At 23.1% G+C, this 12116-nt stretch overlaps 4 protein-coding genes across 4 annotated transcripts; all 4 read left to right on the top strand. All coding sequences in view use genetic code 6, as the record gives it.

Annotated features, from left to right (window-relative positions):
• Window positions 1-96: 96 nt before the first annotated feature.
• On the top strand, window positions 97-2184 carry TTHERM_00370790 (hypothetical protein; the record flags this gene model as incomplete). The annotated part of the gene is made up of 3 exons (XM_001009509.1): window positions 97-330; window positions 446-646; window positions 727-2184. The coding sequence occupies 3 exons, from the start codon at window positions 97-99 to the stop codon at window positions 2182-2184; spliced, it is 1893 nt and encodes a 630-aa protein (XP_001009509.1).
• A 393-nt stretch (window positions 2185-2577) lies between these two features.
• TTHERM_00370800 (PA domain protein) lies at window positions 2578-4197 on the top strand (the record flags this gene model as incomplete). Its single annotated transcript, XM_001009510.1, has 2 exons — window positions 2578-3229; window positions 3350-4197. The coding sequence occupies 2 exons, from the start codon at window positions 2578-2580 to the stop codon at window positions 4195-4197; spliced, it is 1500 nt and encodes a 499-aa protein (XP_001009510.1).
• Window positions 4198-4920: 723 nt separating this feature from the next.
• Window positions 4921-9008, top strand: TTHERM_00370810 (UbiA family prenyltransferase). The gene is made up of 7 exons (XM_001009511.2): window positions 4921-5288; window positions 5349-5541; window positions 5675-5910; window positions 5965-6210; window positions 6275-6871; window positions 6928-7032; window positions 7100-9008. Exons 1-7 carry the CDS (start codon window positions 5010-5012, stop codon window positions 8990-8992), a joined length of 3549 nt encoding a protein of 1182 aa, XP_001009511.2. The 5' UTR covers window positions 4921-5009; the 3' UTR covers window positions 8993-9008.
• Window positions 9009-10338: 1330 nt separating this feature from the next.
• Window positions 10339-12036, top strand: TTHERM_000370809 (UbiA family prenyltransferase; the record flags this gene model as incomplete). The annotated part of the gene is made up of 1 exon (XM_012796006.1): window positions 10339-12036. One exon carries the CDS (start codon window positions 10339-10341, stop codon window positions 12034-12036), a length of 1698 nt encoding a protein of 565 aa, XP_012651460.1.
• Window positions 12037-12116: the final 80 nt, after the last annotated feature.

The raw sequence follows: 12116 nt of genomic DNA, 5'->3' as shown, positions 1-12116 counted from the left end.
ATAAAAGGTTTTTTTTAGGAATTAAAATAATTTCTGTACAATTCGCTTGGTTATTTATTAAACAAAAAACTACAATTTTGGCTTTTTATTTGATTAATGGACTTCTTAACAGATGATACAGGAATAAATGCTATTAATGTTTATGAAGCTTTAGAGTATATTTTAGATATTGCAAATAATTTAAGGATATAACGAAAAGAAAGGAAATAAATTTAAGACAACTCTATACATTATATACTCAAGGAATGCGAGTATTTAGTTAATATCAGACTGTTTTACCATGACATCGAAGACGGCCCTTATAGAATAGAAAATGAAGATGAAGAACCAGTATTAAAATTAATATTAATATGGTCTATTTATTATTATTTGATAATAATGTTAAATATTTACTTTTGCTACTTAAAGATAACAGAAACATTTTTTATTTTTAAATATAATTTAGTAAAGCATGAAGAATGATAATATGCAATGCTTTAGTATTGCTAAGAGAAAAAGAATTTTATCTTAAAATTAAGAAGATCTATCTTAGAATTCATAACAAATCAGTGATAATAATGATTCTTCTTAAATTTTAAGTGCTCAACAAATATTAAATATCATGAATAATAAGCAAGGAGCAGGATTATTTTTAACTCCAATTAAAGTAATATTCAATAAAATTGATTTATTTCAATGTTATTATCATCTTATAAATTTTTAATATGAAAATTTGATTTAAAATAGGATAGGTCATATGTTAGAAGTTTAATTGCAAAAGAGAAATTGAAGAATATTTCTTATCAAGATGTTTTGAATAACTCTATAACTTATTATGGAAAAGATGGATTAGATAAGAAGGCTACAAACTTGTTTAACAAATATGTAAAAGGACATTCACTAGGTCCATTGAAAATTGATTAACAAATTAGTCCTTTGAGAGTTTTACCTAAGGAGCTACAATTGCCTAAAAATGTAGCCTTTTAAAGATGTTATCCTCAAGACATTATTGAGTAACTAGAAAATGAAGTTAAAATTGAAAACCTAAATATAGACACAAGAAAAATAAGTTTAGATATTTCTTAGCTTGATTATTCTAAAATAAAGCTTCCAAATTAAAAAACAGAAGCGCATCTAGAAACTTTGCTGCATGTTCCTACCTACTAATCTTTGTTTTAATAAAATATAATGAAGTATGAAAACAGCCAATTAACACTACCTACAACTCAGATAACTTCATCTCAGCCACATATTTCTATTTAAGTATCTAATTTAAATTAGATTCAAAAAAAAGAAGATGAAATAAACAATAATATTAATAACAACAATAATAATCTATCAAGTATGAAATAAATAAATGTAAAATAAGAGAGTTACCACATTCCATAGCAATATAGATAGCAAGTTTATAGTAAATTTAATAACTAATAGTCAAGCTTATACAGTATTTCACCTATGAATCAATAAAATAAAGTAAAAAGAACTTTGTCAAATATCAAATAGAATGATAAAAGTTTAAGCTATAATGAATACAGCTAGACTAGAAATTTAAAAAGCACTCAGATTAGAAGTTTAGAAAGAAACGAAATCCCTTCTTTTTAAAATAAATCTCCTATAATATATGATTTTGATAATTAATTTTAAAAAAAGTATTATATAGATCAGTCTTTTGACCATCAGCATAATAATGAAATTTAACATAGTTTGTAAACACAATAAAATTAGTACCACAATAATTCAATTGAATCAAACTAAGTAGGATTGAATTCAATAATGAATGAGTAAGAAAATGATGAGTAAATAGAAATGAATGATTCTTCAATTATAAAATAGAATTTAGAAAATATCTACAAATAGCAAAAAGTAATGAGAAAAGAATTAAGTTAGCTTATACTTGAAAGAAAGAAACAATAAAAATATAATTCATAAATAAAAAATAATAATGATAAAAGTAAAATAATAATGTTTGAACATAGAAATTACTCAAACATAAAACATAGATCAAATGTTTCCCCTTTACCTTCTAAATTAAATAATTCTTCACAGTAAATAAAAGAAGTTTTAAATTCATCATAAAATTATTCTAGTAACAAAATAGATTATCTTTATCAACCTTAAATATTATCTTAATACAATAACAATCATATAAAATAACCTAGCTACCTTCCTCCTCTAAAAACTTAAAGATTAAGCTACAATATGTGATTATTAAAAATTAATATTTGTAATAGTAATATTCTGTGTAAGCACTGTATTTTATTTAGTGTTGTATTATGAAGTATTTTTATCATCAGCACAAATATTAAAAGTTATTCCTGTTATGAGATAAATTATATTAAAAATCAAATTTTATTATAGTAAACTGTTTGTTTGTGTAAAAGAATTTGATTAAAATGATGATTATTATTATTAATGAATTTTTTAAGACCACCATAAAATAAATAGAAAGATATGACATAAATATCATCATTGTATTAACAAGTAAAATCTAATTATTTTTATAATGAATGTTGACAAAAGAATATAATTAATTAATTAATTTAATTATTCATATATATTTTTGAGAATTTTTGATAAAAACTAATTTAAAATCAAAATATGTAGGTAAATTAAAAAATAATATTGATCTTAGTTGTTATTGCTTTTGCATATGCAGCAGAAAGTCAATATGATAGGAAAGTAGACTTCAAGGTAGTCAACAATGATGAGCTGAAAAAGATTTTTATAAAATACAATGACCAAATTCCTAACTTTCTCAGTCCTTATGGAATTATTCCTTGGGGAAAGGCGATTGAAGGATAATTATAGATTGCAAATCCTCCAGATGCTTGCTAAAAATTATAATACGATTAAAATTAGAACTAATTTTAAAGACCTTTTCTGTTAATTTAAATGGATAGCTAAAATAACTGCAGCATCGAAGATAAAATATATAATGCTTAAAATCATGGGGCTCAATTAGTAATATTAATTTCTAAAGATAAAAATGATGGATATAGTACATTGAAAAATTACTAAAAACTTTAAATGATAAGCATTCCTGTCGTATAAGTAGGGAGCGACATTGGGTAAACTTTGACATTATTCACAAAAGATTCCACTCCTCAAAAAAGACCTAAATTAGTCGCTAGTTTCCCTGTATAAGAATCAACATCTAATTTTTTAAAAATGTACGTAGATGTTAATTCATTAGAATCCATAAAACTTTTGAAGCTAGTCACCTTGTATAACTAAGATCATAAATTTAAATGTAAGAATTTTTAATTATCTTCATATTTAAGACTAAAAATGAGTGTTTTTTCTTTTTTCTTCATATAATAATAACATTTTTCTTAAATATTAACATATTTAATTATTTTTAAATAATAAGATTCGATTTAAATAAACCACTATATTCCTGAGAGCATTTTAGATGACATAGAAGAAGATGACACAACTGAAGAAGCAAAATAATAAAGAAAAGAAATTTAAAAAGAGTAAGAGTTATATTGCTATGGAGAAGGTAAATATTGTGATAAAGACAATCCTACTTCGATTTTAGAAATAATTAGATAAACATGTCTTTATGCTAAATCTTATTAGAGTTATGTATAATATATTGATATTCTGGAATCATAGTATTACCATCATATAAGAGCTTAAGCTAGTGATACATACAAGCATTTAGATGTTTAGCCATTTAATTTTACAAGTTACTCTCAATTGATAATGGAGAAGCTTTAAGTTAATATTGATGAAATTAACAGTTGTATCTAAAATTCATTTATTGATGTCAAAGATGCTTAAGGTAACTCTCTACCTAATTACAAGCTAGACAACTACTTTTTAAAAAACCATCGCACTTAATTTGATTTAATTGAGAAACATAGCCAATTACCTTTTGTTGTACTTAATAACAAAGAGATACCTTTTAAAAGCTAGAAATATTATAATGATGTTATTAAGTAGTTATGTGAAGCTGATAACGATACAACTTCAGATATTTGCAATAACTTATACCAAACTAAAAAAAATAATGGTAAAGGATTAAACACTGGCTAAGTAATTTTGATAGTTATAGGCAGTCTTTTTGGATCTTTAGTTCTTTGTTGCATTTTTGCATAAGTGTATAGCAAATACTAAAAGAGAAGATATTCAGCAGAATTAGAACGTGTTGATTCATTAGTTCAGGCATATATAGAGCTTAACACAGATAAAGAAAATTAAACAAATACATGAATTTTTTTTTCAAGAAATTTATTTCAAAAATAAATCTATTTATGTTGTACCTTAATCTTTTTTTAGAATCAAGCAAAATAACTTTTAATGCATTTATTAACCCGCTTTACTTGTTTTTGTAATTAATTATTAATTTTATTTTATAAACCTTTAAATTAATTACCGTACATTTTGACTAGATTTACCCATAATAATTTATTTATTTATTTTAAGTTTCGCCTAAAATAATAATAATGTTTATTTTAACTGTTTGAAAAAACAAGATGTAGGAGAATTTGGAATATACATTAAATATTTTTAATTAATTAAATCCTAATTGATTTAATTCTTCAGTTTAAACTGTCATCTTATTAAAGTATCTTTACACTTATGTTGCATGAGCTTTTTTCAAACTTCTCATATAAAATTAATAAAATTCTACAAATATAAAAAATGATTTTTTTTTTAAGAAATAAAAAGCTTTAAGAAGGATTAATTAATTATAGATAGAAAATTACAATTAAATACTCATAGATTTTAAAAATTAGGAAAATTAATTCTTAAATAAAGAAATCCTTTTAGAATTTAATAAAAAATACTTTTTTGATAATTGTAATGAAAAATAATTAATTCCTTTAGAATAAATAAAATTTAAAGAAATAGTGTAGTTTGATTATTATTAAGCTAATAAAGAGATTTTGTTCTACTTGAAGCTTTAAATTATCTTTTAAAAAACTAAATTTTAATTAAAAAAAATCTATATTAATAGTTTAACAAAGTAAAATAATTAAGTAGAATTACTGAAAGTTGTACTAAATTTTTTAAAAAGTAAAATGATTGAAGACTAACCAACTTCCATACAATCAATAGGCCATATAGCTGATCTGCTAGATGAAGAAAATCTAGAGGAGGAATAAATTTAGTTTAATGCTGAAGATTAGGAAGACTAAAGGTAATTCTAAAAGCTAATTAAAACTGGATAATAAGTAAATACAAGCAAAAAGTAGAAGATTAAGCTGATTAAATAAATAAATAATTAGTTGATCGATTAAGATTTTTAAAATACCAAAAATTCATATTCTATACACCATTATGAGCACCGACAATAATTAGTATAAATCGCTTTTTGTTTTATATTATTGTTTGAATATAATTATTATTTGTAAATATAGAAATTAATTGAGATTTTGAGCAAAGATCCAAGTTTTAGAAAGACAGATGAAATTGACTGGGTAATTTCTTAAACATAGGACATAGAATTCTTTAAGAATATAAACAATTAAGCTAAATCAGATGTTCATAGAAGATGTTGTCAAAGAATGAGATATGAATTTCACTCTGCGAACGATTTAATTTTTAAGATTGGTAAAAAATGTGTTGTTTGTTTGATTTAAAATCTAGTTATGAATTTTTTGTATGTTTATTGGTCAACTTTTAATGATTAAATTTAATTTTATTATTAAAAATAACTTCAAAATATATACAACAAATATTTTAGGTTCTTTAGGCAATAAGTTTTACATAATTATTGGTGGGAAAGCTGGAGTATATATTAGAAATATAATAGATTATTCATCGAAATAAAAATCATAAACATCTATAGAAGTAGGGGATCCTAAATATGACCTTGTTGGAGGTCTATTTTATTTTAAAGAGTTATCTGCTGGAATGTCATTTGGAGAGCTTGCTTTACTAGAAAAAAAACCAAGAGCAGCTTCAATTTTATGTCATACTGTAAAATTTTAAATTGTGTTTGTTTGTAATAAATATTTATATTCATTAACAAAGGACCTTCATGTAGCAGTTTTAGTTAAAGAAGATTTTGATTAAATACTTAAAAACTTTGAAGAGCAGAAATTAACTCAAGCAGCTGAGTTTCTTGATTAAGTTTAGCCATTTTCAAAATGGAATTAGAGAAGATAAATAACATTATTCATGAACAGCCACGCCGAGTTTTATAAAATAAATTAAGTAATTTACTAGGAAGGATCTAAACCAGATTCTTTTTACATAATTAAATCAGGAACTTTTGCAGTAAAATTAAGAATTAATTTATAAATAATGAAATTAAATGGATTATTAAATGTATATGAAACAGGTTATGAAAACAAAACAAAACAACCCTAAAAAAATTAAAAAAGCTTAAGAAAATCCTGATTATATCAAAAAATAAATCTAAAAAGAGAAAATTTTCGAAAATGATGAAACTAATACAAATTAAATTGATATTAAAAACTAGCTCTAATCTCATAAACCAACATAAATTAAAATAAATAAACCAGGTACTTCTGAAAATAGCAAAAAAGACACAAAAAATCCTACTAATTAAAAAGAAGAATAATTTTAAAATCTGACTTAAAAATAATTACAATAATATTTGGCAATTAAAAGAAAAGAATTATTGCAGCCTGAGTCAAGCGATGACGAGGATGAATAAGATATTTTATTTAAAAGACATGAACTCTTTGTTGTGAAATAAAAAGATGCTAAGTACTAAAAACCCATTTCAGTAAAGATTGCTGAACTTGGGTAGTATGAATATTTTGGAGAAGAAGAAATTACACTAAAATGCAAAAAAAGAGTTTTTACTGTTGTTTGTACAAGTTCTCACGGCGAATTAATAAGAATAACCAAGAGAGATTTCGAGTTAAGAGTACTGTCTGATTTAATTTCTAAAAATTTTATTAAGGATAAAGTATGAAATAATTTAATTTAATTTAAGATATTCACTGAAAATTTTTTTATTATTAGATATAAAACAAAGAATAGTTTTATAAATCTCAACTTGAAAAGATAGGAATGTAAATTCATAACTTTAATAACTTCTTCTTTGATTCAAAATTAGAATTAAATAGGGTAATTTATTTCTAAATAAATAAATATTTTTGAATTTATGTTTGTTCAATGCTTTTAAAATAAATAGGATAAGTTGTCGAAAATATAAGTTGATAAAACTTAATCTAATAGGAATTTCAATGAAGTTAAAGATTTCATAATTGGCATAGACTTTGTTCAGGAGATATCAGAAAATTAAGTGAAAAAAAACCACTTTCATAAGAGATTAGCAAAAAAAGAGATTGATGTCGAAGACTTAATGAATGGAACATATATCCAATAAAATAGTTCAAATTCAAGCTCTTCAAATATCAATAAATTATTTCTAAAAGATTCAATAAATGAGAGCAAAAACTACTAATCAAATTTAGATGGGAGTAGATTTAATACTTCTCAAAAATCTTAGAACTAAAGTTATAATAGCCTTAATTTAAATAACTTATTCCCTCCAAGTCCATAAAATAAGGGTGACTTTACACCAAAAACTGAAAACGGAGAATAAATGTATCAGTCCAAAAGAATTTATACTCCAGAGAGAATAAGTGTAAGTGTTTAACATGAATTCTAAATCACATCAGATCTTATGAACCAAGATATAAAAGAATTGGTGAATGAAAGAATTAACAAGATCAAAGAAGAAGAATCTGTTAATCATAAATCATCTGCTTTCAGAAAAAGCTTATTTATTGAAAGCTAGCTTAAAAAGTATGTATCCTAAACAAAATCTTAACCAGCTAGCCCAAGTTTATCATCTCCTAGAAAAATAAGTATTTTAGATAATGATAGCAATTAAAGTCCAGCTAATAAAGTTGAAAATAGTTAACAACATGACACTCCACTTAATAAAAACGAAAAAACAAAAAGTAGCAGCATTTGGAATGCGCTTAAAAAATTAAAAGAGCAGGATAGTTTATTCAATTAACAAAATAATCAGGATAAATCATTAGAAAATTAGATGATGAAAAAAATGTCTTCAACTAATCAAGATTTTAGGAGAGATATCTAAAATAATACAGATATGTAAGAAAAATAATAACCTAAGAAAGATTGGGTAGATTCATACACTCAAAGCTTTTAAGAAAATTTGATGAGAAATTTGTAAGAGAAATTCAAAGGATCTAAGCTAAATGTGATGAAAATAAAAAAACATCTCAAGTAAAAAGTAATAAACATCATACCAGACGAAGAGTTTAGAAATGTGCCAGAATCAATAATATAGAAACCATAAATTATTGTACCTGAAATGAATGATAAAGTTAAGCTTTTTAAAAGAATTGTGATGAAATCCATCAGCATTTAAAATTAGAAAGACCCAAACTCTTTCATAAATAAATTAAAAAATAAAATAAAATAAGAAAAGGTGCAAAAAATTAAGGATGGGTTTGTCTCTCATCTGCTTTCAAGTATTAATAATAAAAAAACCTCTAATGAGCCATAAAATGACGAAAAATCTCTAGACACAATACAATTTTCTACAATATAAACTTAGGAAAAATCCCCTTTGATGACTCCTTTTTCAAGAAAATCTTCTATTAGAGGCCACTCTTTACAGCAATCAAATTTAAATTTTTTTTCTGAAGTTAGTTCTCCACTTATTATGAACAGAATGCAAAGAGGGTATTCTACTCTACATACAGTAAGTAATGGATAAAATTAATTAAGTGAAATGAATCTATTTTAGTAGGCTGCTGAAAAATTTAGAAATAGTAAAACGGCAGATTAAAGCAGAAAACCTTCTTTATCAAAAGCTGAATCTCAACCTAAAATAAATCAATTCAATATTTAAAAGTAAAATTACATGAACTAAGAGCTTGAGAAAATAAACTTAAAAACACATAAAAAATCAAAATCAGGATTAGTAGGAAACTCAGTTAAAGGATATAATTACTATGAGCATTAATAAAAAATAATATATAATTAAAGAATGAAATCGATAAGTAGTAGCAATAAGAAAGGAATTTCATAAATAAATGCTTTATGAAAATTATGAATTAAACTATTTTTTGAATTTTTTATTCATTTAGTAATAAATAAATATTAATTTTATTTTTATTTGATTTATTTCAGATAAAAACACAAATTATATTATAATTTATTTTAAATGTGCAAATAAATATATTTTGTAATTTTTATATCTTTATTGATAATTGATAATATTAAATATTATAAAATCTAAGATTTACTAAGTATTTTTTATGAATTTTAAATTTTTATAATATAACTAGTGGTATTAAAAAAATTATCATAACTAAAAAGTAGATAATATTATAATTTATTTATAAATTTTTAAAGCTTAAGTTTATTATTTTACAAAAAATATATTTTTTTTTAAGAAATATTTGCTTTTTTATTTTTTTTTTTGTGTGAAATATTAAAAATAATAAATATTAACTATTTAAAATTCAAATGTTTTTACTTCAATCCGAGGTGATGATGAAAAATGAGAGTTAGAAAAAATTAATTTTTTTAACTGAGAATTTTATATTTCATTATTATTTACATGTAAATTGTATATTATTACTTTGTTAATAATATTCAAAATAAACTTAATACATTTAATTATTAAAAATAAGAGAATATTCAAATTACATTTAAGAGGAATTTTTTGAAATTTTATTTTTTTTTCTTGAAGATTTTAAAAGATTTCTAAATATTATTTAATATCAATTTTTTTTTTTAGATATTAGATTTTATATTGACAAAGAAAAGGATCTTTTGACCTCATAAAAAAATTATGGAATAATTATAATAAAAATTTTTATTAATTGCATTCATACTTAATTAATTATTGATGATTTTTATATTTAATTCTTTAAAAATCTTAAAAAAATAATTAATATTAACTATTTACTATCAATTTTTTTTTACCTTATTAAAGTTAATATAAACCAAAATAAGTTAATATTTTTTTTAAGTATTTCATGTTTTTACTCAATTAAATTAGATATTATTTTTTATAAGGATATTCAAAATAAATTTAAAATATAATAGAAAAAATAACAGTGAACACTCATATTTTTTGTGCATTTTTAAAAATTTTATAATATTAAAATTTTAAATAATTATAAAAATGTTTTCATTTAAAACTAACTTATAAAAAAAAAGTTATTGATAACTTTCATACTTAACTATTGATGAGTTTTATATTTTATTCTGTAAAAATCTTAAATAAAGCGTATAAATAGTTTAACAATAAATCCAATTTTATTAAATTATTGAATTTAATTTGGAAGATTTGATCGCAATTAAAATTTAAAGGAAGATTCACTTTTACTTAATTATTGATATTTTAGATAAGCAAAAAAGCAAAGAAATATTCAGTGAAAAATGAACAAATTAGCCTATAGCAATAAAGCAAGTTTATATGATTGTTTAAAAGTTCTTAATAAAAACAGTCTCTGCGGTTTAGCCAATTTAAGAAATTTTAATTAATTAAGTATGAAAAGCTCATATTTTTATGGCTACTGCCACTCAAATTGGAGGTCAAAATAAGAATAAATTCCAAAATATCAATTTTCGATCAAAAATTCTAATGTTAGCCATAATTTTAATTAGTTTGAAGATTAAGGTATTGCAGCAAATTACTCTGATGATGTCTTAAGATAGACTTAGTGTTTTAGTGTGTCTAATTTGAATTCTTCTGGTTATAATTCTGGTAGTTCATAAAATTCTAATACATCTAGCAAACTCTAGAAAGATTCCAAAAATTATCAATAAGAAAGTCTTTAAAAAATGCAATCCTCCTCAGAAAAAAACAAAATAGAGAATTAAAGTTTTACTAATTAAGATAAGAAATTGTTAAAAGAGGAGCTATAAGCTTGTGGTATTTAACATAATAATGAAAGTATTTTAAACTCTTCATAAACAATAGGCATAAAGAACGAAACAAATTAAAATCCTCAATAATAATAGTAGCTTGGGAGCTAATAACCTAATGAATAAACAGAATTGGGTAAGGAAATATAAAAGAAATTTACATTTAATGATTTTTGTGAGCTAACCAAATTTCGTTTATCAGTGACAAATACTTTGGTAGCATTGCCAACTTATTTATATCTTGTCGAATCGGTAACATTTGAGTTAATTCCTTTAGCCATTGCTACTCAATTAATGGCTATGAGTTCATAGACTACCAACTAGATTAAAGAATAAGAATTTGATAAGCTTATGACTAGAACTCAAAGGAGACCATTACCTAATAAACTCATTTCAAATAGAATGGCTAAAATATTAGCTGCATCTCTTTATTGTGCTTCAAATGCAATCTTTTACACCTGCTTTCCCTTATAAACCTTATTTGTTGCTAACTCTATTTTCTTCAGTTATATCTACTTGTACACTCCAATGAAGAGATATTCAACATTTAATACTACAATTGGAGCTATAGTTGGTGCATTGACACCTTACATTGGATATACTGCTGCAGGTGGTTCTATTTATGATTTATATCCAGCTTATTATTCTATTTATATGATTTTCTGGTAATATCAACATTTTTATGGAATTTCTTGGATTTATAAGAATGACTATAAGAAGGCAGGATATAAAATGTGTGATAATAAATAAGAAGCAATGTTTTATATGTCCACAAGCTTTTTAATGACTTTAGCAGCCAACTTCGCACTATTTTGCACAAATCCCGTTTATCCATACCTCACTAGCGTATATACTGCTACTATGGCTACTACTTATATTTTCTCATTTGCAAAACCTGCTTATAAATTTTATTAAGAGCCAAACATATAAAACGCTAAAGCTTTAAAAAATTCTTCATATATTCATCTTTCGATTTTATTCTTAATCATAACTATTGATATATGCTTAAGAATCTATAAGAACAAGTGTAAAGTAGCTTTAGAAAGCCAATCAGAACCCTAATAGCATAAAAAGCTTGAAGATAAATGGGTGATAGGATATATACATAAGCTTCTTTTTGAAAATTAAATACCATCATAAAACATCTCAAAACAAAACACCTAAACTACAGAATCAACTCAATAAAACATTTAAAATCATAAATAATGAGTCTATTAGTTTATATGCATACAAAATGTATTTCATTCAAGATTTTGTTTAAATATTAAGCTGCTAATTAGTGTAAAATC

Source organism: Tetrahymena thermophila (assembly GCF_000189635.1).
Source record: "Tetrahymena thermophila SB210 genomic scaffold scf_8254777, whole genome shotgun sequence".
Lineage (NCBI taxonomy): Eukaryota > Ciliophora > Oligohymenophorea > Hymenostomatida > Tetrahymenidae > Tetrahymena > Tetrahymena thermophila.
Note: the sequence above shows the minus strand (reverse complement) of the source record. Positions and strands in the feature narration are given on the sequence as shown.